This window comes from Geotrypetes seraphini, chromosome 4 (genome assembly GCF_902459505.1).
Source record: "Geotrypetes seraphini chromosome 4, aGeoSer1.1, whole genome shotgun sequence".
Taxonomy (NCBI): Eukaryota; Metazoa; Chordata; class Amphibia; order Gymnophiona; family Dermophiidae; genus Geotrypetes; species Geotrypetes seraphini.
Genome location: NC_047087.1, coordinates 308,857,361 through 308,884,535, shown reverse-complemented (window position 1 = coordinate 308,884,535; position 27,175 = coordinate 308,857,361). Strand labels below are relative to the sequence as shown.

At 47.4% G+C, this 27,175-nt stretch overlaps 1 protein-coding gene across 3 annotated transcripts in view; it reads right to left on the bottom strand.

The window, feature by feature from the left end:
- VTI1A (vesicle transport through interaction with t-SNAREs 1A) overlaps positions 1–27,175 on the bottom strand; it is a 783,069-nt gene that overhangs the window by 309,883 nt on the left and 446,011 nt on the right. For all 3 annotated transcript variants that reach the window (XM_033941340.1, XM_033941338.1, XM_033941339.1), the window contains exon 6: positions 3,626–3,696. In XM_033941340.1, coding sequence (XP_033797231.1) covers positions 3,626–3,696 — 71 coding nt within the window. The remainder of the gene's footprint in view (positions 1–3,625; positions 3,697–27,175) is intronic.

Here is a 27,175-nt window from a genome sequence, read left to right as displayed (position 1 = left end):
ATGAACATTTGAAATGGATTCTGGAGATTATTGGGAGCCAGTGAAGTTTGGCAAGGAGTGGGGAGGCATGGTCAGACTTGCGTTTTGAGAAGATCAGTTTGGCTGCAGTATTCTGGATTAGCTGGAGTCTTAGAATACTTTTTTTTGATAGATTTAAGTAGATGGAGTTGCAGTAATCTAGTTTGGAGAGGATGATGGATTGGACAAGGATGGCAAAGTGTTGTTGGCTGAAGTAGGATCTAGCTTTCCTCAGCATGTGAAGGCTGAAAAAGCATGATTTTGCCAAGGAGTTGAGGTGGTCATTGAGGGAGAGAGAGGAATCGATAGTGATACCAAGGACCTTGCATGAGAACTCGAGCTATAGTGTATCGCCTGTGGGTAATGCGAAAAGTGTGGGCAGGTGTTAGAATTTTGGGCCGAGCCAGAGTAGTTTTGTTTTAGATTCGTATAGTTTCATCTGTACCGAGAGGGACCAGGCACGGAGTCTCATTATGCAAGCTGTAATGTTTTTGTGGAGGTTGGTGAGGTTCTGGTCAGTCTCAAGGAGGACAAGGATGTCATCTGCATAAGTGTAGATTGTTTCCAGGGGGGATAGTTGAAAGAGTTTCAGGGAGGACATATAGATGTTAAAGAGAATAGGGGAAAGGGGTGATCTTTGAGGGACACCGCAAGATGGAGTCCAAGGAGTGGACATGGTGCCATTTGTGTTGACGGTGTAAGAACGGGAGCGTAAGAAGTTTGAGAACCACATTAGGACGGTGGAGTCGATTCCAATCTCGGAAAGTTGGTAAAGTAGTATGTCGTGATGGACGACATCAAAAGCAGCGGAAAGATCGAATTGTAGTAGGACAGTGAATTTGTTACATGAGTGTAGTTGTTGTACCTTTGAAATTAGGGAAACTAGGAGGGATTCAGTGCTAAAGCAGGGTCTGAAGCCATGTTGGTAGGGGTGAAGAATGGAGAATCTCTCGAGATAGGAGGAGAGCTGGGTAGCAACTATGGTTTCTAGAAGTTTGGTAAGTAGAGGGATATTTGCTATGGGACGGTAGTTTGATGGTAGGGAGGGGTCGAGATCGGCTTTTTTCAGAATAGGTGACAAGGCAATGTGGCCCATTTTTGTGGAGAACAAGCCTGATAGTAGAGCAGAGTTAATGAGTCTCGTAAGGGAGGAGATGGCCTGTGCAGGAATGTTTTCATAAAGGTGGGATGGGAAAGGATCTAAGATGCATTTGCAGGATTTCAGTCTGAGGCAGAGTTTAGAGATCTGGGGTTCAGATATGGGTTCAAATGTCGTCCAGGATCTATCCGCTGGGATAGGGTTTGAGTCATTGGGAGGAAGAGAATTGTAAGAGACTGCTGAGGGGAAAGAGCTCCTTATGGTGGAAATCTTTTCATTGAAAAATTTGGCTAAGTCGTTTGCGGAAGGAGGGGAGAGGGGAGAGGTGGAGTCGTTTTTTGAGGTTAAGTTTCGCCAGATGTAGAACAGAGTACTATTTTGATTTTTTGATCTGGTGATTTTATCTCCATAGAAATTCTTTCTTGCTTTTTTTAGTATTGTGTTATAGCACTTGATGTTGTCTCGCCAGGATTGTTTGTCTGAGGGGGATTTCGATTTTTTCCATTTCCGTTCCATGGCTCGACAATTCTGTTTTAGTTCCCTGTGATATGGAAGGTACCAGGGGGCTTTGTGGGAGTGGGAGATAGATTTTGTAGATAAAGGGGCCAGAGCGTGGTAGGTAGTCCCAGAAAGGGTAACCCAATTATGCCAGTTGGACTCTGGGTCTGTGTGTTTAGGAGAAGGGGGAAGTTGGTTAAGAAATTGGGTCCAGAACAATTCGCTCGTGATTTTTTTGCGGTAGGTGATAGATTTTGTGGGCCGGGGTGGAGTACCTAGATGAGACATGAAGATGGGGAGGCAGAAAGAGCCTAGAAGGTGATCAGACCACGGGACACGGTCCCAGCGGGCCTCTTCGGCAGAAGTTTTGTGCTCACTCAGGTCGAGGAAGCTGATGATGTCTAGTGTATGTCCTTTATCATGGGTAGGTGTGGGTGGAGGAGTGGTGAAGCCAAGGGAGGTGAGGAAGTCTTTGAATTCAGTTGTGTCCATGCTGGTGTTATCGTCAAGGTGGAGGTTAATATCTCCTATGATCAGTAGTCTCTGGAATTTTAGGAAGACTCTTGTTATAGTCTCTAGGACAAGTTCAGAAGATTTATTCCAGGGGATAGGAGGGCGGTAGAGAAGCAAGATGCCTAGTGGGTGGGGTTGGAGTTCATCTTTAACTGAAGCTAGTAAGAATTCTAGAGAGGTATGGCTGCCCTTTTCAAGGAGCTGAACATTGAAGAATGATTTGTAAAGCAGAGCCAGGCCTCCTCCTTTCCGGTTGATTCTGGGTGAGAAGAGGCCGTGGTAGCCAGGGGGGCAGAGTTCGTTTTGTGTGAAAGTATCGTCTTTTCCGATCCATGATTCTGTGATGCACATGAAACCCGGATCGGAGTCATCGAGTAGGTCTTTTATTATTTGGGTCTTGTTGCGGACTGATCTGGCGTTACAGTAGAGTGTGGGGACCGGGGTGAGAGAGACAGAGGTGAGGTTGGGTAGGTTGGCTGGAGGGACAGGCTTTAAGGAGGAGTGGTTTCTTCCTCTGTGTTTTTTGTTGTGATGAGTTCTAGTTTGTACTAGTTGGGGATTCTGAGGCCTGGGCAGGTGTTGTTTGAGACTGTGGAGTCGGGGAGGTTGGGGGGGAGAGATATTTGGCAGTGGGAAGTATTGGTGAAAGAGCAGAGAAGTAGAAGGAGGAGCCAGGAGGGTGGCTTCATGGTGGGAGCGAGGAGAGATAGTGAGAGAGGGTTTGGGCAGAGCTTGTCAGGCAAGAGGTGGGAGAGATTAGTGCTGCTAATAAGATGCAGGCTGAGGAGGGGCTAGGCTGTATAAGAGGTAGTAGTGATGGGCAGAGCAGGCTAAGTAAGTGGTAAGCAATGGCGGATCTATGAGGAAATGGTGAAAGGTGAGGTGGTGAGACTGGGATCAGTGGGAGGCAGGGTCCAGGCATGATAGAGGCGGGGCATGGGTGGGGTCAGTCAGGGTCAGGGTATAGGTGGGGCTATTCTAGCACCCGTTACTGTAACGAATGTAACGGGCTAAAGCACTAGTCCTAGGTATATTAGATAGATTGTGAGCCCACCGGGACAGAGAGGGAAAATGCTTGAAGTACCTGTATGTAAACCGCTTTGAGGGTGGTTATATAACTATAAAAGGCAGTATACAAGTTCCAATCCCTTTCCCCTTAAGAAAGCTAGCAGAGGAAGAAAACATAAGACCTGCCACATACTGAGTCTGACCAAAGGTCCATCAAGTCTACTATCCTTTTTCCAACAGTGAACAGTGCAGATCACAAGTACATAACAATTTTCCATTTATAAACCCCTCCCCCAAGTCCATGGTGAAGGAGGAGGACAAGGAAGGAAGGCAGATAGCAGATTAATATGGGAAAGGAGGCAAAAAAAATCATTCACCAGCAGAGTTCTAATATTGTAAAACTTTATAAAACATAACATTTTGAAGTAATATCATGCATTGAACTCTGGGGAGGAAGAGATATAAATCCAAATAAATAAATAGACATACCCTCTCTCGAGCTCGCTGGATCTTTTCTCTGTCATGGTTCAGATTTTCCAAGATGTCTTGACCAATCTGCTCTGCAAAAAGACATTTCAAGTAGATTTAAACATTTATGAATGCAAGCTCATGTTATTAAATCATATTGCTTACTTTTATTTACAATACCCGATCTTCCCAGAATAGAAAACAACTTTGATTAATAATTTGTTTTATGCTTTGGAAAAGAGAAAGGGATAAAAAGACACATTGCGTTTATGGGCTTAATCCAGGAATGAACTGCAGGGTTTGTCATTTGGAGGACACATAGGCCTCATCACCCAACTCCTTCTGCTGTTACTGCCACAGGGTCCTATAAGCCATGGAACTGATACAGTCACACTTGATCCACTTATCTAAAGATGGTGCCAGGTCAACAGTGCGCGAGGACAAAGGCGCGCCTACAACCGAGTGCGGACAACTGAGCGCAGGGCTTAATCGCAACGAAGAAAAACCGTATTTTAAAGATCTCTGACGGGGGGGTCCCACTCTACTTAATAGGGATCACGCTGCCTCACGCTGCCATGTTGGGGGGGTGTGGGGGGTATAACCCCCCACATTATACTGAAAACTTAACTTTTTCATTAAAAAACAAGGAAAAAGTTAAGTTTCCAGTATAATGAGGGAGTTTACAACCCCCCAACCCCCCCCCCCAACGCCAGCGTGATCTCTATTAAGTAAAGTGGGGGGGGGGTTCCCCACCAACATCCCCCGTCAGAGCCCTTTAAAATACGGTTTTTCTTCGGTGCGATGAAGTCCTACGCTCAGTTGTCTGCGCTCCGTTCTCGGTGCGCCTTTGTCCTCGCGCGCTTTAGACTATGAACCCTAAAGACAGTCTAATTAGCCCTAACAGATCACGCTTTATACTATTAGGTCACCATGATTAGGGCTACGGTGGAGGCATGCGTAAAGCTAGCTTCAACTGCTATTATGTCTAATCCCTCGCAATCCAAAAGAGATCGCTTTATCTTTCTTGGAAGCTTTTATACCGCTACTGATGACTGGGGAGTCAGTTCAGAGCAGTTTTCAAAGACATCCGTAGTGGATTTTAAATACAGATTCAGATGGATTCCACTGCGATTATTGTCGGCCTTTTAGATGCTTGGCTAGGGGTATCATGTTTTCATTTGCATTATTAACTATTATATACATATATATGCACGCATGCTCAAGGCCCGGCACAGGAAGCAGATTTTCGGGCACAGGACATGCTGGTGCTGATGCCGATGCGGAGGCTACACTGGAAGTAAGAAGAGGATTCGGGTGGGTTGGGGGATCTCAGGTCGTGGCGGGGGGGTGCCCGATGGGGGCGAGGGGGGTGCCGGTTCGCGAGGGGGGCCTTCGGGGGGAGCAATGCCGGTTCTCGTGGGGGGGGGGGGGAGCAGCGCTGCTGGCCTCGGGGGGGGGGGGAAGGTGTGGGGTGGGAACATATCAAAGCAAGTTTCCCTTACTTGCTATGGGGAAACTTGCTTTGATATACGAGTATTTTGCATTACGAGCATGCTCCTGGAACGGATTATGCTCGTAATCCAAGGTACTAGTCTTATAGCCCGTTACATTAACGGGTGCTAGAATATATGTGTGTGTGTCTGTCTTTATTTTTTTCTCTCTCTCCTTAGCCGCTTTCTATATTTCTATCTGGTTTGTTTGTCTTTTCCTTGGCTGTCCACTACCACCCCTTGCCTGCTCCCCCTGTCCATTCTTCCTTCCTTTTACCTCCCCTGTGTCCTCCACCACCCCATCACTGCTCACCTTATCCAGCAGAAGCCCTTCTCCCTTTGTTTCACCTCCCCTGTCCATCATCACCTCCTTCCTGTTCCCCCTGTCTTCATTTTTCTGCCCCCCTCCCTGTTCCTCAGCACCTGTTCCCCTGTCCATCAACCCCTTTTCTGCCCCTCCATTTCCGTTTGTTGCAGCATTTCCCTCCCACCCCACTTCCCTGTGCAGTATTTTCCTCCCCCATACCTTCCTGCTGAACTCCATGGCCTACTTATATTAACGTCCTGCAGCCGCCGACAGCAGCCGCCGCGGCAGACATCCGCCTGGGGGGGAGGAAGAGAGAGAGAGAGCTTCGGGCGGCCACCAGCTGCGGCGGCCGACATCCGCCTCAGGCCGCCGCGGTCGACATCCGCCTGGGAGGGGGGAGGGAGGAAGATAGAGAGCGAGCTTCGGGCGGCCAGCAGCCGCCGTGGCTGACATCCGCTTCGGGCCGCCAGAGAGAGAGAGCGAGCTTGGGGCGGCCAGCAGCCGCCGCGGCCGACATCAACTTGTCTTGCCTTGTGAGGCCAGGCCGTAAGTCGCGCATGCGCACTTCCTATGTGTGCTACAGCTCACGGAAAACGGACGCACGCTTAGGAAATGCGCATGCGCGGCTTACCGTTTTATTATATTAGATATATATACATACACACACACACAGTGTTCCCCCGCAAATTCATGGTTCCGGTCATTCGCGGTATTCTCCAACCGCCTCCTCTTGTGCTAAAGTCGGGCTTCACCAATCAGGAGCTGCATGTCAAACAGCTCCTGATTGGTGAAGTCTGATTTTAGTGCAGGAAGAGGCAGTCTGAGCATACCGTGAGTGATTCCCTTCACTTGCCGGTGCTCCAGCTGCTCTCTCCTGCCTCCCCAGGCGAAAAACCGTATTTGCGGTTTTTCAATATTTGCGGGGGTTCCTGGAACCCTAAGCACGCATGTGCACTTACGACGGCGTGATCCCTGCCTCCGTGATGTGTGCCTCCGTGGCCGTGTTCTATTTGTGGCACATGCGGCGGCTTGCAATGCGTGCGGTGGTTTGAGCGGCGGTGGTGATAGGTGGTGGCGAGAGCAACGAAAGGAGGGTTCACCGCCAAGAGGAACGGCAGGAGGGTGTCCGGCCTGGACGAGGCGTCCGGCTGCTATTGCTGCACAGGGAAGGGGAGAGGGAAAGGGGGCTACTTTGGGAGGAGGGGTGTGCTGGGCGGCAGGCAGCAATCTTGGTTTGATCTGGAGGGGGTGGGGGGAGACAGAAGGGGGCCACGGAGAGACAAGCAGGCATGGTGCAACAGAGATAGACAGGCAGGCATTGGGCTAGGGAGAGTGACAGACAGAATGAAAGACAGACAGACAAGGGGCCAGGGAGAGACACAGACAGAAAGAATGACAAACAGACAAGGGCTAGAGAGATAGACAGACAGCAGCCAAAGAGTGAAAGACAAAGAAAAAAAGACAGTCAGACAGACAGCGGCCAAGGCGAGAGAGAGACAGAAAGAAAGACAAACAAACAGGGGGCCAGGGAGAGACACAGACAGAAAGAAAAAAAAACAGAGAGACAGACAGACAACGGCCAAGGCGAGAGAGAGACAGAAAAAAAGAGACAGACAGACAGAAAGCAGCCAAAGAGAGAGAGAAATAAAGACAGACAGACACATCTATTCTAGCACCCGTTAATGTAACGGGCTTAAAGACTAGTATATATATTTATATATGCTTTGCAGTGGTGTAGTGGGGGTGCGGGCACGGTCTTTGTAAGGGGCGCAGGCACCCATCCTCCTCTCTGCCCTCCCGCTCCTTCCTGACCACCCTGCCATGGGCATGCGCCCTTTCCCGTCCATTCCCTCGTACCTCTTTAATTTTCCCTCTGCGAACAGCATTATGAACTTGCTGCCCGCGTCGGTGTCGCCTCTCTCTGACGTCACTTCCGGGCCCCGCGCTCAGGAAGTGACATCAGAGGGATAGCCGATACGATGTGGGCAGCAAGCTCATTCTGTTGCTCGCGCCTGGAATATGAAAAAGGTACGGGAGAAGTGAAGGAGGTGCATGCGGTAAGGGGGTTGGGAAGAAGCAAGGGGGGCACGGGGGAGGGGTGCCACTCACCCTCGTTACACCACAGATGCTATATTTACACCCTCCTAAAGAGGTTAACCGTTACAACTAAGTAATCTATATTGACCTGCATCCTTAATAGCTCTAGCAGTGTGTACTATATTTGTCCTATTTACTCTCATCCTGCTCTTGGGCCCAGATTGCAGCCGTTGATTCTTTCACCTCTGGCAGGGACGGCTCCATAGCCCCCCATCACTTCTCTGTGTCGATCCTTCCTTGCAGATGTGGAGCTCTATTGGACCGCATTGATGATTGGACTTAGCACCAGATTGGAATTTATTTTGCTCAATCTCTTATGTTTAAATATTTTTATTAAATTTTCAACAAAGTGCAAGAAAAATTATATAGATGTGCATATCAAATTCTCTCACATGTGCACAAACCATTCCCTGTCCCATCCTCCTGCACCCCCTCCCCCCCCACGGCATGTATAGAAATAGAGTCCAGTAACACCGCAGGTAGCTTGTGGTCATATGTATACCCTAGAGGAAAGGAGAGACAGGGGAGATATGATTCAGACGTTCAAATACTTAAAGGGTATTAACGTAGAACAAAATCTTTTCCAGAGAAAGGAAAATGGTAAAACCAGAGGACATAATTTGAGGTTAAGGGGTGGTAGATTCAGGGGCAATGTTAGGAAATTCTACTTTACGGAGAGGGTGGTGGATGCCTGGAATGCGCTCCCGAGAGAGGTGGTGGAGAGTAAAACTGTGACTGAGTTCAAAGAAGCGTGGGATGAACACAGAAGATTTAGAATCAGAAAATAATATTAAAGATTGAACTAGGCCAGTTACTGGGCAGACTTGCACGGTCTGTGTCTGTGTATGGCTGTTTGGTGGAGGATGGGCTGGGGAGGGCTTCAATGGCTGGGAGGGTGTAGATGGGCTGGAGTAAGTCTTAACAGAGATTTCGGCAGTTGGAACCCAAGCACAGTACCGGGTAAAGCTTTGGATTCTTGCCCAGAAATAGCTAAGAAGAAAAAATTTAAATTAAAAAGAAAAAATTTAAATTGAATCAGGTTGGGCAGACCATTCGGGTCTTTATCTGCCGTCATCTACTATGTTACTATGTTACTATGTTCACAAATTCAATAATCTACTTCGAGCATGGGGAGTAAGGTCCATCCAGATATGTTCCCAAGTCTGACAGAAGCGGTGACCCGAACCACGGTCCCGATCCCCAACCTGCCTCCTCTCCAAAAAGGCATGTACATCTCCAATCTCTCAAACTTATTTCTATATTTTCATTTTATTCTTTTTATTTCTTTTCTCTTTCCCTCACAATTCTTAGAATTTTGTTATATCTTTCCTTCGGGACAGAGAAGGAAGTTCTAAATACCTGTATTTTATTGTAATCATATGCTTAAGCAGTATATCAAATGTTAATAAAACAATTCTAGTTACACTCATCCTAATTTATTTTAGCTCCGTTTACTATATTCATCATATCTAAAACATTTCTGTAACGATCTACTAAGTGCATATATGCCATGTCCTATCATGCTCCTATTAGGGGGGGAGGAGCCTGTTATTTTCCTCTATGTTGCTTCCTCCCTCTGTCCCAAAGGAGGAAAATGAGCAAACCCGACACAAGCACCAATGTAAGTACTACAATACTTAAAACGTCATCAACAGCCGCCTCTAGTGTAATATAGCAACAGGATATAACACCAAGGATAATTACACTTACGTTCACTAAGATATTCTAGAAAAGTAGACATTTAAAATTAATTTGTATCTAATATAATAAAACCCTAAGCCGCGCATGCGCACTCCCACCTGCGTGCTCCCGTTTTCTGTGAGCTGTAGGGCACCGCAGGTAGGACTGCGCATGCGCGCAAATCTCTCTCTCTCTCTCTCTTTCTCTCTTCCCCCCGAGGCGGATATCGACTGCGGCGGCTGGCGGCAGTTGCAGACCGTGGCGGATGGCGGCGGCTGCAGGCCGTGGCAGCTGTAGGCCACGATGGCTGGCGGCGGCTGCAGGCCGGGGCGGCCGAGCACGGAGCCACCAGTAGCGGGTGGCGGTCAGCCCGAGAAACCCCTGACAAAATGAAAACCGGAGGACTGAGACAGGACAGAAATAGTACCAAGACAGTCAATTAAACTACTGGAGACCATCCACAATTATGAAAAGAAGATGAAAGATGTTCATGGATTCCAGCTGGAGCAGTTATATCCAGCTTTAAAATAGGACACCAGATTAATAGTTGCACAGGGAAATTGAGGGAGAGGGAATGCTGCGGCTGCTGCACAGGGAAGTAGGGAAGGAGATAGGAAGAAAGACACAAGGACAGGAGCAGGGAGAGAGACAGAAAGACAGACAAAGGGGGCCAGGGAGAGAGAGAGACAGAAAGAAAGACAGCAGGAGGAAGAGAGACAGAAAGAAAAAGACAGGGGTAGGAGAGAAACAGAAAGACAGACAGACAAAGGGGGCCAGGGAGAGAGACAAACAGAAAGAAAGACAGCGGGACAGAGAGAGACACAGAAATAAAGATAGATAGACATATATTCTAGCACCCGTTAATGTAACAGGCTAAAATACTAGTATGTAATAATTTTGATTGAGAATCTTCTACGGACAGGAATTATGTCTATTAGACAGAAATGTAACTTGCCTGAGCTACCAATGAAAAATAGAAATAATAATATTTACTAGGGCAGTCTGTAAATCAATAGCTGTGTTACAATTCTGAGACATTAGATTCTCTCAAGGTGTTGATTTATTTAGTTGATCTAGCTGAAAGAAGAAACTATCTGATTAGGATCAAGTCTCTTCGCACTACCAGTGTTTCAGCAATTATGGGACTATTAGTCATATGGGGAGAGGCAGAAAAGGACATAGTCAAAGCAACATTAAGGCAGGAAATGAGAACAAAAGGGTGATAGAAAGGAGGAAAACGGTGCAAAAGGACATTCCTTGCACTCTGTTCTAGGAATGAATACAAAACAGATCCATAACAAGATCAATCCTAATCACGGATAGTATACATTTTTGAAAAAGTTAAATGACCATTAAACACGGAAGCAACAAAGCATGCATCATCCAATTGCTTCCAATGCCTTAATTTTAATCATCAGTCTTGTTTACTTATAACTTTGCCATATATTTTTCGAGTTGCATTAAAACTAGCCAATACTCATCTTCCTGTCAAGCTGTCAAACGGCAGGGGATGAATAATGGCAATGAATGGTAGAGAGTATTGTAGACAAATGAACACGCTCAAAGTTATGCATTGATGGAAAGGTAATGATGTCTGTTCTGACATACAAGAGGTCTCGTTTTCCAGTACTGCCGATGACTAGAAGAGACAGTGGTGGAGAACGCAGCAATAGATTGATTATGAAGAGCCTATGAAGCTTAGCCATTTGAAAACCATAAGAAAATGTTATAAATAAAGGCAAGCTCCCCAATAAGATAGTTTTGAAAACAATTAAATAACCATTAGTGATTAGGATTGATCTTGGAAGTGGATTAAAGGCTTTTGGCAAAATAGGTCTATTCGGCTGAGCAATATTCATCCTCTTGGAGTAATCCATCAGGACTGCCACAGGGATCTCCATTGTCGCCCACTCTTTTTAATATCTATTTGATTTCCTTGGCCAATTTATTGCAAGACTTGAAAGTCAAATTCTACATCTACGCTGACGATATTACTATACTTTTGCCAATGGCAGCGTTTTCAGAGGATATAAAAGATCAGATTGCTTTTCTCCTGGCACAGATAGAACACTGGATGGTTCAAATTTAAACTTAAGCTTAATCCAGAAAAAAAAAATTTTTCTTGCCAGTCCGAACGATAGCATTACAGATAAAAAACTTCAAATCAAAGGTCAGAATTTTGACATAGCCACTTCAATTAAGATCTTGGGGGTGATATTAGATCATACTTAACTTTAGAAGACCACACTGATCTAATGATAAAAAAATGTTTCGTGATTCTCTGGAAACTTTGAACCTATTAAAAAATATTTTGACTTAGTATCTTTCAGATTAGTAGTTCAGTCTCTAATTCTATCTGCCCTTGACTATTGCAACATCAAGGGTCCCATGGCAACAAGAGGACATCCGTGGAAAATCAGAGGCGGGAAACTGCGTGGTGACACCAGGAAATTCTTTTTCACCGAAAGGGTGGTTGATCGCTGGAATAGTCTTCCACTTCAGGTGATTGAGGCCAGAAGCGTGCCTGATTTTAAGGCCAAATGGGATCGACACGTGGGATCTATTCGCAAAGTAAAGGCAGGGGAGGGTCATTAGGGTGGGCAGACTGGATGGGCCGTGGCCCTTGTCTGCCGTCAATTTCTATGTTTCTATCATTTACTTGGCATCTTACAAGAAAATCTTAAATCGTATTCGAGTAATACAAAATACGGCAGTACGCTTGATCTTCGGGTTAAAAAAATGTGACCATGTGAGTCCTTTCTATCGGTGACTCCATTGATTGCCATTTGAAGTGAGAATTTTGTTCAAATTTGACTGCATCTGCTTTAAAGCTCTTTTTTGTCTGGCTCCAGGATACCTATCCTCCCAATTTAAGTTATATAGGTCGAATAAAAATACTCAAAATGACTGTTTGTTTATGTATCCATCTGTAAAAGCTTGTCGTTACAAGAGATTTCTAGATAAGACTTTTGCTTTCCAATTAGGAAAAATGAATTCCTGGTTAAGTTCTCTGATTCCACAAATGCAATCATATTATGGCTTCAGAAAGTTGTTGAAAACTTATTTGTTTGATAAGTTTGTAACATGATTTTTTCTCTAACCCTGTTTACAGGTATGTTTCACTGATTGTACAGTCCTTCTTGGTTGTGAACCGCCTGGAACTCACGGTTGGATGGTATACAAGAATAAAGATTATTATTATTGTTGAAGATCCAAAACAAAACAGAGAAGAAAGACATTCTTTGGTTTATGATGTATTGGGCATTTAAGATGGTTGGTTTTGAAATAGAAATAGCGCCTTGGATTTGTGGTGCTAGTGGAAGGTTGTAGAGTTGGGAGATTGGCGTGATAAGTAAATGGGGATGGTATTCTTGTCATGGAGGGTTAAAATGCCCAGTGATCCTTAACCATATTTGATGTTTTGTTTTTATTTTTTAGACTGATATAACTTCTTTGCCTAATGTGTGTTTTGGAGATTGGTTTTTGGATTTTCGGGAGCTGGGCTGATATTTTAAAGCAAATATTCGGGTAATGGCAGCTCTCAGGATATTTGCTCTAGACAGTGCCACTATATAGATGACAAGCACACACTCACAGAAAGAAATTCATTCAAGATAATTTGTGCACTATTGGAGATGATTGTAGGTACCTATGTGCCCTATAGAATAGACTCCTATGTCTGCAAGATAAAATAGGCGCTCTTTTGAAAAATACCCAGGTAACACAGTGTCCCGTTGATTGTCCTCCTTCCACCAGGTCTCTGAGATGCCTATTAGATCTACCTCATCATTCAGTGAACATAAGAACATAAGAATTGCCGCTGCTGGGTTAGACCAGTGGTCCATCGTGCCCTGCAGTCCGCTCACGCGGCGGCCCCCAGGTCAAAGACCAGCACTCTAAAATGAGTCCAGCCTCACCTGTGTACGTCCCAGTTTAGCAGGAACTTGTCCAGCTTAGTCTTGAAACCCTGGAGGGTATTTTCCCCTACAACAGACTCCGGAAGAGCGTTCCAGCTCTCCACCACTCCTTGGATGAAGAAGAACCTCCTTACGTTTGTACGGAATCTATCCCCTTTCAACTTTAGAGAGTGCCCTCACGTTCTCCCTACCTTGGAGAGTGTGAACAGTCTGTCTTTATCTACTAAGTCTATTCCCTTCAGTATTTTGAATGTTTCGATCATGTCTCCTCTCAGTCTCCTCTTTTCAAGGGAGAAGAGGCCCAGTTTCTCCAATCTCTCACTGGATGGCAACTCCTCCAGCCCCTTAACCATCTTAGTCGCTCTTCTCTGGACCCTTTCGAGTAGTACCGTGTCCTTCTTCGTGTACGGCGACCAGTGCTGGATGCAATATTCCAGGTGAGAGCGCACCATGGCCCGGTACAGCGGCATGATAACCTTCTCCGATCTGTTTGTGATCCCCTTCTTTATCATTCCTAGCATTCTGTTCGTCCTTTTTGCCTTATAAACTCTAACTCTCCCACTTCATTTTTTAGACTTCTAGCATTTGCATACTGACACATCTACCTTTGTCCTAGGCATAAAAAGAGTGCGAGCCCACTAAGGTAACGTAAGTACCTAGGAAAATAGCAAACTGCATTGGTTTGTTGAACCTTAGAAAGGTGGTATCCGGTATATCAAGACAGAAACCATTTACAAATGCTAGCCACTGCACTGGGTAAACTAAGGGCTCCTTTTACAAAGCCGAATAGCGTGTGCTAAATTGTCTCGCGTGCTAGCCGCTACTGCCTCCTTTTGAGCAGGCGGTAGATTTTCGGCTAGCGAGCGCTATAGCCCGCACTAATCCGGTGCGTGCATTAAAACCGCTAGTGCGGCTTTGTAAAAGGAGCCCTAAATGGGCCACTTTGATCTTTATCTGCTGTCATCTACAATGGCACTAATAATACTGCAATGTACTTTTCCTTTTACGAGACGTAGGCGTGTTGCTTGCTTATAATGTCTCAACAAAAGGTAGCAAATGTTCTCAGAGATAAAAGTCAAACTAGATTGTGCTTTCCTTTTCTGCACCCGCTGCCATGGACAGCGAGATAAATATTTCCTCAAGCTGGCCATTATTCTAGCTTGTCCCTGGCTTCCTGCTCTCTACCTGTAATTACAATGCCTCCCAAAGGTGAAATGTGGGAAGATGTGTGGCTGCTGAGTTAAGACGCTGTAAGGTAATACAGACGCTGGAGACGGAATTTAAGCGATTTGATCTGTTGGTGGCTAAAGCTAACCATAGTGAGAAAGAACCTCATATTATCCCTCCCATTAAGTGCTATAGTTGGAATTAAAAACAGACATGTGACTTAAAAGAACTTAGCTGTGATCAAATGAGACATACGTACAGCAGTCTATATCTATACAGATAGATATTACTATTTTTTTTTTTTTTTTTTTCAATATCTTTATTAACAATTGCAAAGGAACATACATCCATGGGCAAACAGCCGGAACATAGCCATCGACAACAGTCGGGAACAACATAAAAGAGAAGGCCAATCAGAGAAATACACGGTACAAAGAAAAACCCCAGTAGTGCACGCCCATCACAATTGACATTTTGTGTTAAAACCCCCCCAAGCAACCACACAGCTGCCATCCCACACCCACACCACAAACCTCACCAAGCACCCCCCTCACAGTCCATCCAACATCCCAACAGCACCCACCCAAACACACACATCCACACCACACCACCGCAGATGCAGCAACTCCAGGGACCAGGGCAAAAAGACAGAAGAAAAACAAAAGAGAAAGAAAAAGACAGAAGCACCACCAGCAACAGCAGCCTCCCCACCAAAGGGAGGGAGGGAAGGGGAGGAAGAAGAAATCAAGAAATCAAGAGGTCAGGGAGAGACAGGCACTTCCTCCGCATCCATGCTGGAACAGCCCTTCAACACCCGCTGCCACAAATCACGGTAACAGCGTTGATTCAAATTCCCAGACGGAGGCACTCGCTGAAGTTCATAACGCCCCACATCAGCCAATCGAGCCCTCCACATCGGGAAGGAGACCACAGAATCGCCCACCCAGTTTGTTAACAGGAGCTTTTTCACCACCAAGACAGCCATGTACAGAACCCGGCGTTGGGGAAGGGTAAGCCCCCCCTCAATCAATGCACTTTGGTCACCCAAAAGCAAAAAGCCATAGGACCAGGGAACCGCTCGCTGGAGAACGCTCTCTAGAAAAGGGAGAGCGCGCAACCATACAGCAGCAGAAGGGCACTCCAAGAAATGATGAGTAAGGGAGCCCGCAGACCGGTGACACTTGATACAAACTGCATCCTCCCACAATCCCATTCGAGCACCCTGGGCTCGGGAAATATACGCCCGGTGAAGGATTTTAAACTGCATTTCCCTATAATCCGTGGACCCCCCCAAGGCATACACAGCGGCAAAGAGATCAAGGAAGGCCTTACGATCCAGAGGGGTGCCCAGCTCAGTCCGCCACTGGGAAGCCAAGCGGTCAATAGACCCCATGTCCGACGCATTCTTCAGAATCCGATACCAAGTAGCCAACGTATTTGAAGCAGGAGAGACCTGAAAAAATTGGACATCCAAGGGCCCACAAAGCCAGGCCTCCCCCCATCGCCTGCCTAGAGACAAGTAATAATGCCGGGCCTGCAGGTAAGCCCAAAAATGAGTCTGAGGGAGGTGCCATTGAGTCCGGAGCTGGGCAAAAGAGGGGAAAGAGCCCCCCCCCACCACTAAAATATCCCGGAGAGTCCTACCCCCCCTCCGCTCCCACTGCCGAAACCAAGCATGACCCACCCCCGGGGGAAAGTCAACATTGCCGTACAACTGCAGCAACAGGGAGGCCTCTGAAGCTTTCCCCTGCCGCCGCCTCCACCACCGCCACGCACGCCTCAAGGGCAAAAGATACGCAAACTTGGCCCCACCACCCGGTATAGCTGACATTGGAGCATGCAACAGCGACAGGAAGGAGTGCGGGGCGCACCAGGACTCTACCCAGTCCCGAGAAGAAAATCTATAACTGCCCGACCACCCTTCATGAATAAAACGAAACAGGGCAGCGACATTATAATAACGAAGATTGGGGAGATTCAACCCACCCCTATATTTATCCAGGGCTAGAGTAGCGGAACTAATACGGGCTCGTTTATGTCGCCAAATAAACGTGGAAAGAAGTGACTGAAACAAACGCACCTCTTTATTTGTAACCCAAAGGGGCACAGCCTGCAGCGGATACAGAATCTTGGGAAGAAGCACCATCTTAGTCAAGGCCACCCGCCCCCATACCCCCAAAGGGAGATCCCTCCATTTATCACACAGTTGCCGTATTGCGTCTAGGTGACGTGTCACATTGAAACGGTACAGAAGTTTAAGGTCCGGACTCAAATAAACACCAAGGTAGCGCATCGGACCCCTCACCGGCGGTATCTCGAGACTCGCGTGCCAGGGTTCCTCCACAGTAGACCGCAAGGGAAGAAGTTCAGATTTCTCGCAATTAACCCGCAGACCAGAAAGATCCCCAAACGAACGGACCAAAGCAAGGGCCCTGCCCAAATCTCGGCGAGGTTGATCCAGGTACAGAAGGATATCATCTGCAAAAAGGTTAATGCGACTCTCCCGGTCTCCTATTCGAATGCCCCGGATATCCGAATCCCCGCGAATTTTAGCCGCCAAGGGTTCAATAGCCAGAACAAAAAGTAGTGGGGATAACGGGCATCCCTGTCGCGTCCCCCGTCCCAAAGCAAACGGGGCGGTAAACTGACCGTTAACCAAAAGCCTCGCCTGCGGAGCAAGATATAGACTACTGATCCAATGATGAATAGAGCCCTCAATACCAAACTGACGTAAAACCCAGAAGAGGTATTGCCACGAAATACTATCAAAGGCCTTCTCCATGTCCAGGCCTACGATAGCCGCATCACTCACCAGGCCCCGCCTGGAATGAAGGGCCATCAGAGCTCGAATCAGGTTCATGGACGCATATCTGCCCGGCACAAAGCCAGCCTGGTCCTCATGAACCAAAAGTGGTAAGAAAGCATTCAGTCTGCGCGCCAAAATTGCAGCAAAAAGCTTGGCGTCCTGGTTAAGAAGGGAGATAGGTCTATAAGAGCCCACCTGGGCCGGGTCCTTTCCCGGCTTAGGCAACAACACCACATGTGCCATATTAGGAGTCCCCAAGCCCCTAGACTCAGAAAGCGCATTAAACGCCCCAGCCAAAGCAGGAGAAATCTGATCCGACAAAATCTTGTAATACTCGGAGCCAAACCCATCCGGCCCTGGCGCCTTAGTCAATTTAAGCTTCTTAATCCCAAGCAACACCTCGTCAGGGCTAATAGGGGTATTCAATTGCTCCACCTGAGCGTCCGTCAGCCTAGGTAGCCGAAGCCCCCGAAAAAAATCGTCTCGAGCAGCATCCGAGAAAGGGCGGTTAGCATACAAAGATTCATAAAACTGAACAAATTGCTGCTGGATCTGCCGTTCCTGCGTGTAAGAGGTGCCCTTAGAATCCCGAATGGACAAGATAACCTGACGGGTACGCGGAGGCCTGACCAAATTGGCCAACAATCTCCCCGTCTTCCCTCCCCAAGCGTACAGTTTATAACGTTGAAAATAGACATCCCGAGTAGCCCGCTGCGTCAGAATTTCATCTATCCGCCGCCGAACAGACAGCAAGCGATCTTTATCTGCCGCTAACAGAGAGTTACAGTGGCGCATCCGCAGCTGCCGAAGCTCCCTCGAGAGAGTTAGAAGCTCCGCATCCATGGCCTTCCGCTTGCGAGAAAGATAAGCAATAATAAACCCCCGCAGAACTGCCTTGGATGCCTCCCAATAGGTCACCGGATGAACATCAGTGGTATTATTGTGAGAACTATACTCCAACCACTGTTCCCGAATGTATTTGTGAAAGGCGAGATCCCTATATAGGTAGCCCGGAAACTTCCAATGCCGCTCCCCCAAGTCCGACGCAAACTGGAGCTCCAGGACGACAGGCGAATGATCCGACAGGGGAACCTCCTCAATATCTATACGTGACACCCTAGGGAGCAGAGACGGGGAAACCAACAGATAATCCAATCTAGCATAGACATTATGGGGATGCGAGTAAAATGTGTAAGTGCGTTCCGTAGGATGCAAAATCCTCCAAGTGTCCAATAACTGCAACTGGCTAAGCAAAAAGTTTACCCCCTTATCTGCATGGTCCCTGGCCCCTGCCTTTGCCGGATTACAATCCATGGCAGGATCCGCAGTAATATTAAAGTCTCCACCCACCAGCGGTTGATAATCAGGGTACATGGCTATCCTGGCGAGCAAAGCCGAAAAAAATTTATGATTATACACATTAGGAGCATACACATTGCACAATAACCATTTGGACCCCCACAACTCCCCCAGGACCAGAACATAACGCCCGTCTGGGTCCTGAAGAACCTTGTGAGTGTGAAAGGGCAACTGTTTATGCAGAAGAATGGCAACTCCCCGTTTCCTGGTACCGAAGGCGGACGAGCAAACCTCCCCCACCCAGTCTCTCCTCAGCTTCAGGTGCTCCGCCTGGGAAAGGTGTGTTTCTTGCACAAAGGCAATATCGGTCCCCTTCCGTCGCAACCAGTTCAATATCTTCTTTCTCTTAATAGGGGAATGGATCCCATCCACATTGAGGGTTGTTATAGTCAACTTAGTCATTCAAAAGAGTATTAATGGAGGTCATTGCAGAAAACAGTAAAATAGCCGAGATGGGTAGCCCCCCAGCTAGGCCTCCCATCCCAAAGATCCAAAGTCGGGCCCTAGAGCGCTGCACCGCCACCCACACTGAACACTTCCAAACCCATACACACCACACCCACACAAACCCACATGCAACCACCACAAGGCTCCCCCTCCCTACCACCCCCCGCCCCTCCCACCCAACACCACACCCCCCACCCCTAAGCTTCTCAACCCCCCTGCATTCTCCTAGTTCCCCCCACCCAGCAAGAAACGGAGAACAGCCCCCCTCCCACCCCTGAAGAAATCCATCTCCAGCGGCCCCCCAACAAACCCCCTCCCACCCAAAGAAAAAACAAGTAAGAAGAAAAAGAAAAAATACAGAAAACTGCTCTCCCAGCAAGTGGAGCAACTAAAGTCCATAGAATGAGCTCTCCCAAGCCCCAGCCGCCCATGTCAGGTCTACAGTCCAAGAGACCCCCGAGGAAGGCCCCCCCCTCCCCACCTAATGGAAGAGATCCCCCACACAGAAATGAAAGCAAAAGCAGTCAGTGCCTAGAAAAATTGAGGGATCTCCAGAAACCACTGTAAGCAGTCCAGCCAGCATCCACAGGTCCATCAGCCGGGACAGAACACGGCCCAAGCTCCCTGCCCCTCCAATGTCATATCTCACCAATCGGCCCCTCACCGACTGACAGAGAACAGGCAGTCCAATACCAAGAGGCAGGGAAAGCAGGCCAACCAGGGAACAACAGGTCAGGTAAACTGGAAAGTAGCAGAGACTCCACGGAGACTGCAGGCATGATCTTCATAGCAGAGCGCCGCAAACGAGACCAGCAGAGTCCCTCAAGCACCGCCATCTAGCAGGTCAGACAGCCGCCGGAGCCCCTCCATCAGCCACCTCTGGCAACGAGTCCAAATAGTTCTGAGCAGCCGCCTTATCCGGGAAGGTATGGGGTTTCCCCTCTCTCCAGACTCGCAGGGACGCCGGATAGACAAGCGCAAAGCGCACACCCCTTCTATGGAAAGCAGAGCAGATAGGCGCCATTTCTTTTCGGAGAGAAGCCACGTGGGGAGAATAATCATTGAAGAGCAGCAGTTTCTTCCCTTCGTACTCCAACACCCCAACCTTCCGGTAAGCCTGAATTAGGGCCTCCTTCTCTCTCCAATTGATGTATCTGGCGATAGCTGCTCTAGTTCGGTTTTTGTCTTCCGTTCGGGGCCCCAGACGATGCGCTCTCTCGCACAAAAAACCCACCGCCGGCGGCTCCAGGCCCAGCTTTGTGGGGAGCCAAACCTGAAAGAAAGCATATAGCTCATGCTCCGCTCTCATCTCCGGCAGGCCCACCACGCGTATGTTATTCCGACGCTGGCGATTTTCCTGGTCGTCCAGCCTGCCTGTCAAGGTAGCCACCTGTGCCTGTAGAGCCACAATGCTGGCGTGGTCCTGTAAGGCCGCATCCTCTCCGTCCGAGACCCGCTGTTCCACCACCGCCAGACGGTTACCATGGGACTCAAACCGCTCATGGAAACCCTCCACAGCAGACTGCAGTTTGTGCAGGCGGTCCTCCAGGGCCGCGGTGACCATGCGCGAGATCTCCTGCGCCCATTCTCCCCATTGAGCCGGAGCCGCAGGGGGAGTTGAGGGCGCCGCCATTTTTGCCCCAGACACAGCCGATTTAGGTTTAGTTGTCTTCGCCGATTTTACCGGCATCCCAGATGCCTGCGGGCTCGCAGCTCTCAGGGCAGTACACACAGTCCTACTAAAGGATCCGGAGCCGACGGAGATCACCCGACCGCGTTATGAAGGGAGTTAAGCTGATTTCAGGGGGCTCAGGGTCGGAGAGCTCAGGGAGACACGTCCTAACCAGGCAAACGCATCACGTGACCCCCGATATTACTATTAATTATTGAATTTCTGTTATACCGTTTTTACCATCCAAGGATCAAAGTGGTATACAGTACTCCCCCGATATTCGCGGGGGTTCCCGCGAATCTTTAAAAACTGGGAATACGGTTTTTCATGGGGGAGACTGAAGAAGGCAGCGGGAGAGCAGCCGGAGCGCCGCGAGTGCAGGAAATCACTCGCGGTATGCTCCGACCGCCTCTTCCTGCACTAAGTCGGGCCTTATCCAATCAGGAGCTGCTTTGGCATGCAGGAAAAGTGCATTCAATAACACACAATCAACCCAAAATAAAGCTAAAATCCGTAATGAGCTCTCTTAGCAAACCTGAATGCCCACCTCAATCTCAGGGCTCAGATGATGAGAGTGTGGAAAAAAAAAAAAGAGTTTTAAATAAGGTCTTAGAGCGGGAGAATGACTACTCAGTTCTTATAAAATCAGGGAGGGAATTCCAGACGTGTGATGCAAGAAAATAAAATGCAGAATGTCTTGTCGATTCCAAATGAGCCTATTGAGGGTTACGGAGAACCAATCTGCTTGAATCAAGCGAGCGGACGGCATGTACTGGGGTATAAGGTACAGTACATTACATTAGAGATTTCTATTCCGCCATTGCTGTGCGGTTCAAGGCGGATTACAAAAGAATTAGAAAAACGTATTACAAGAAGAAGATATCTGGTAATTTCTAGAGGAGATAAAGAGTAGATGAGGTTGCTTTGGGGAATCGGGAAGGTATTGGGAAGTGGGAAGGAGCTAGTGGTATTAAGTCATTTGCAGGAATTTCTTGAAAAGTAGAGTCTTTACTTCTTTTCTGAATGTTTTGTAGATCGGGGATTTGGTTGATGAAGTAGATGAAGAAAGATAACTGCGGACACCAGTACAGAAAGGTCTATGAACAAGAGTGAGACTCTTAAAATTTATTCCAAAATACACACTCATACACACTATGGGCTGGATCCTCTATAGCACACATGTCAAACACAAGGCCCGGAGGCCAGATCCGGCCCGCCTGGCCGTTTTATGTAGCCCTCGGTGACTGTGTCCCATTTAAGTGCCTGACTGTGCAGCCCTGGTCCCAGTGGTGCTCAAGTGGCTGAACGCACTGCCCCACTCCCAGAAGCGCTCCAAGCTCCTCATCATGCCGCCTCAGTACCCATTTGCAGGCAGAAGGACCCAGTCTCAGTGTAAAAGCTAGGTTGGAGCAGGGCACTCCACAGAAGTGCCTGACCGCGGCACAGGTATCTCAGGGCGAGGAAGGATCTATACTTCTACTAAGGCTAATCCCCCTCTTTTACTGAGGTGCGCTATGTCTTTTAGCGTGCGGCAAACATGTGCTAAACGCTAACATGTGCATGTTATCCTATGGGCACCTTAGCGGTAAGTGCATGCGTTGATTTAGCACTTAGGGCACCTTAATAAAAGAGGGCCTAAGTATCTTAATTTGGCCCTCGATTTAGGCTGTGTGTTAAATTTCGGCCCCTTATGTGATTGAGTTCGACATCCCTGCTCTATAGGATGCCCGGTCTCAGAAGCTGCCTAAGTGGCTTTTGAGAATTGCGTTTGTCCTCACGGACAGAAGCCTAACTCCGCCTAACACCACGATTCTCTAACTGGTGGCCGTGTCACAGGCAGCAATTAGAGAATCGGGTTGCCGCTGGGCTGATCGCAGCAAGTGAATCTCCCTGCTGCGATCAATTCAGCGGCTGTGGCAGAGAACCCGTCACCCCGCGAAGACTACCGGCAGGAGGGATGTCCAGTCCCTCCTGCCAAAATCACTGATGCCACCCCCCCCTGAATGTCCATGGCAGGGGAGTTCCCAATTCCTCCTGACGCCAGACCCCCCCCCCCAGAGACATCCCCCGGCAGGAGGGATGCCCAGTCCCTCCTGCCGGAAGCCCCAAAGTCACCCACTCACCCCTGAATGTCCGTGGCAGGAAGGTTTATAAGTGGGTAAACAGCGGGAAGAACAAGCGTAACTGATGGGTGACCAAATCTGGTCACCCATCAACATCACACACACAGATGAGGCTGCAGAAATGGTGCCCACATAATGAGAGAGAAAAAAAAAGGTATAGTGTGGATCGAGTGGGCTGCCAAAGAGTTCTGTTTCAAACAAGGGCCTTGGAGATTGAATTTTCCTCCCACTCCTCAAGACCTTAAAGAAAAATGTTCTTTAGCTGCAATAATCCGCCACTAAACAGGGGGGAAATTCTCACTAAAATATCATTCAAAATCTCAAAAGATATACGATATATCAGAAAGAATCAGACTGGACACCACCTTTACAGGAAAACTGTAGTACTGTGGCTTCAGTATCTTAAACTTTCTCTTTGCACAAACAGAAATGCTCTACTATTGATTGGAACTAAAACTGAGCAAGCATTAATGTTGAATCCTGAGACACACCGTTCAAAGCATTACAGGCAATTAGTGAGACAGAACCCTTCTGAGAACTGGCTCTATTTTGAGCTCATGGTGACTATATTAGTTAAAATACTAAATATTCTACCATTCACATCACAACCATAAGCAATAAATATGAGTACCGTATATACTCGAATATAAACCGAGATTTTCGAGTCCAAAAATGGGGGCCTCGGTTTATATTCAAGCCTCCTTTTTAATGATGGTGTTTTTCTCCTCCCCTCCCCTCCCGATGACCAACGCTGCTATTTTCCACCCCACCCCCGATGTCCGGCCCTATCTTCCATACCCCTCCGATGAGCGGCACTGCAATCCCCCCCTGACTGGCATAGCTATCTTCTTCCCCCATCCCCACCCCGATGACTGGCACTCTTATCCTCCATTTCCCACTTTCCCGACCACCCCAGACCGACCATCTCATTTACAGTTCCGGGACTTAGGAAGCCGACGCCGACACTCTGTGCTGGTGAAGGACCTTGAGCATTTGCGTGTGCTCAAGGCCTGCTGGCTCCCACCCTCTCCGGGATTCTGGAAGGGAGTCCAGCAAGCCTTGAGCATGCGCAGATGCTCAAGGTGCTTCACCAGCACCGAGTATCAGCTTCCTGAGTCCCGGAACTGTAAGTGCGATGTTGGTCTGGGGAAGGGAGGTGCGGGTAGTGAAGAACAAAAGTGCCTAAGCCACTGTTTTTTGATTCTCCAGCGCTGCTGTGGCCTCCTCTGTACTGTTCTTTTGCCGCGGTCCACACCCCTTTGAAGCAACTTCCTGTTTCTGCTTGGGCACACCGCAGCAAAGAAACGGTGCAGAGGAGCCCGTGGCAGCCCAAGAGAATTGCTCCCATGTCAGTGACCTCCTTGTAGTTTTCATAGTGAGGAGAACATTTGGTGGAACTGCAGGGGTGGGGAGGGAGGGAGAAAAAAAAGGGAGAAATGCTGAATGGGGGGGGCAGAGGAGAAGAAGGAGTTGGTGGCACATGGATGGAGGGAAGTGGAAGAGGAGGGTAGAGATGGTGCACATGGATGGAGGGAAGAAATAGTGTAAATGGACAGAGGGAAGGGGAAAAGAGAGAGAGATGCTGAATGGGAGGGGGTAGAGGAGAGGAAGGAAATGGTGGCACATGGATGGAAGGAAGTTGAAGAGGCGGGAAGAAATAGTACATATGGCAGAGGGAACGGGAAGAGATGATGCACATGGATGGAGAGAAGAGATGGTGCATATGGATGGCGGAGAGAGGAAGAGCTGGAAAGATAGATTTGACATGGAGGCAGAAAAATGGAGGAAAACTGAATATGAAAATTGGCGTCAAAGATGGATGTAGTGCAAGATGTGAAAGAGAGGAAAGAAACAGCAAATGCATAAGGAGTTGAGAGCAAAGAGAGCAAAATGATCAGACAAATAAAATCGCCAGATAGCAAAGGTAGGAAAAATGGTTTTATTTTCAATTTAGTGATTGAAACAGTCAATTTTAAAAATTTATATGTGTTTTTATAATTTGAACTATTCAGGAAGCAATGCATTTCTTTCATGGTGTACTGTGTGCAGAGTCTGGGATATTAGGGTTTCGTTTTTGTACAATAATACTTGAAATCTGTGTGTTTGTATTTGAAAAAGGGATTTTCTGCATGTGTGACTGAACCCAGGTGTTCTGGTGGCGATAGATGTTCAGAAACTTTGGTTGGTATTGTGGTCCCAAGTAGGAAGATATTTGTTGGCTCTCTTTCAGCTATTTTGGACGCGAATCAGCCCCAACTAAAAAATTAGTGATTACTTATGGCAGGTGTCAGGCCAAAAGCGCGCCGGGACAAAGGCGCGCCCAGACAATTGAGCGCAGCATGGAGGTGCGCGCCGCAGAAAATTACTGTTTTTAGGGCTCTGACGGAGGGCGTGGGGGGGGGGGAACCCCCCCACTTTACTTAATAGAGATCGCGCTGCGTTGTGGGGGCGTGTGGGGGGTTGTAACCCTCCACATTTTACTGAAAACTTCACTTTTTCCCTGTTTTTAGGGAAAAAGTTAAGTTTACAGTAAAATGTGGACGGTTACAACCCCCCAAACCCCCCATAACGCCGGTGCGATCTCTATTAAGTAAACTGGGGGGGCTCCCCAACAAAACCCCCCATCGGATCCCCTAAAAACTGTAATTTTCTTTGGAGCGCGCCTCCGTCTTGCGCTCAGTTGTCGGCGCGCGCCTTTGTCTTTCGCGGGGTTGTCTATGAACCCTTATGGCATTACTTATGACACTCACATCCCCAAATTTCTAATCTCAGTTTATATTTGAGTCAAACTTTTTCCCTCCTTTTTTTGGGGGAAAAGGTCGCCTCGGTTTATATTTGGATCGGTTTATATTCAAGTATATACGGGTAAGTAAAATATATACAGGTATATATATATATATTAGGGCTACAAGTTAACTGTGTGATTAATGTATTAATTATTAAGTGGGATTAAAAAAATTAATCACATTGTAGCATCTTCTGTCTACTCTAAACATCTCTTCTGCTTTTCTCCACTCCCAACTTGGCATCTTTCCCCCACTTACACTGCTCTACCTTAAAGGTGGTCTTCTGTTGGTCCCCAGAAATATTCTGGTCTGAAGCTTTCCCTCTGACCCATCCCAACCATGCAGAAATAGGAAGTGATGCTGGAGGAAAAGCTTCAGAGCAAGCCACAGGCAGTGTATGTGCAAAAGAAGTCTACCTTTAAGCTATACCAGAGGGGGAAGAGATTAAAAGGGGAGCAGATGCTGAACCCTGGATGGGGGAAGGTGAGTGAGCTGCAGACCCATGGACAGAACTGGAAGGTCAACATGATGAGCTCCAGCAATCACAAGACGAGCTGCTCACTACCACGTTTGAATGGTTGCTTAGGGCTTAGAGGGAGGAAAGACAGAATGGCCCTGAGGAAAGCAAGAGATAATAGACCTGTGGGAAGAAGAGAGGAAGGGAAGGAAGAGCAAGGGATATATGTTGGTTCTAGGGGGTAGGAGGGAGGGAGGTCATCAGCCCTTTAGGGAAGAAAAGAGGGATGGGATTTGATATGCCTCCTTTCTGTAGTTACAATATAATTTTCATATTATATACAGATATTTATTTTGTACTCAGGGCATTGGAGGGTTAAGTGGCTTGCCCAGAGTCATAAGGAGCTGCAGTGGGAAATAAATAAATAAATATCTTAAACTGTGCAATTAATTGCTATCATTTTTTTTTTAAATTCTGTGATTGTGCTAAAAATTTTTAATCCAAATGAAGCCCTAATAAATAAAAAGTTTTGCTTTTATATATATATATATATATATATATATATATATACATACATATACATACATACACATATACACTGAACCAAAAAAAGGGAACCCAAACATTTACCTCACAACATGAGTTATTCTGCACCTAATTCATTCAAATTTTCAAAAAAATGGGCAGAAATGTTTTGAAAACAAGGCAATAACAATACATTACCACCAGGGTCATAGCGAGCTATGTGCGGACAGTGTGGTTGCACGGGGTGTAAGGGAGGTAGGGGCTCCATTGCCTTCCCTGATTAAATGTGACACAGTGGGCGGGGTAAGAGCTCCAGGAGGCTTGCCACACAGGGTGCAATTTTGGCTTGGGATGGAACCGGTTACCATACCCTAATGCTGCTGTCACGTACCTTGTACGATACAAGACTCAAAAATTGGATTGAAATATAAGAGCTATCTAGTAAATGTTAAGGTAAACTTCAGTCACAGAATGTATTCAAAATGTCTTCCCCAAGCAGATAGATTAGTTATGAAGATCGGTATCCCACTATCTTATTGCAGTGTTGATCATGCATTGATCAAGTCCATCCCATGTAGTCACAATGAGATCACTAAGTTCCTCAAGGTTTCCAGTTTTTGTCTTGTACACCTTTTCCTACATAGTCATTCACACTTGGCAGTCTACTGGATTTAAACCTGATGTGCTGGGTGGCCAGAGTGTTGGCATATGTCGGGTCAGTACTGCACTCTTTTTTGA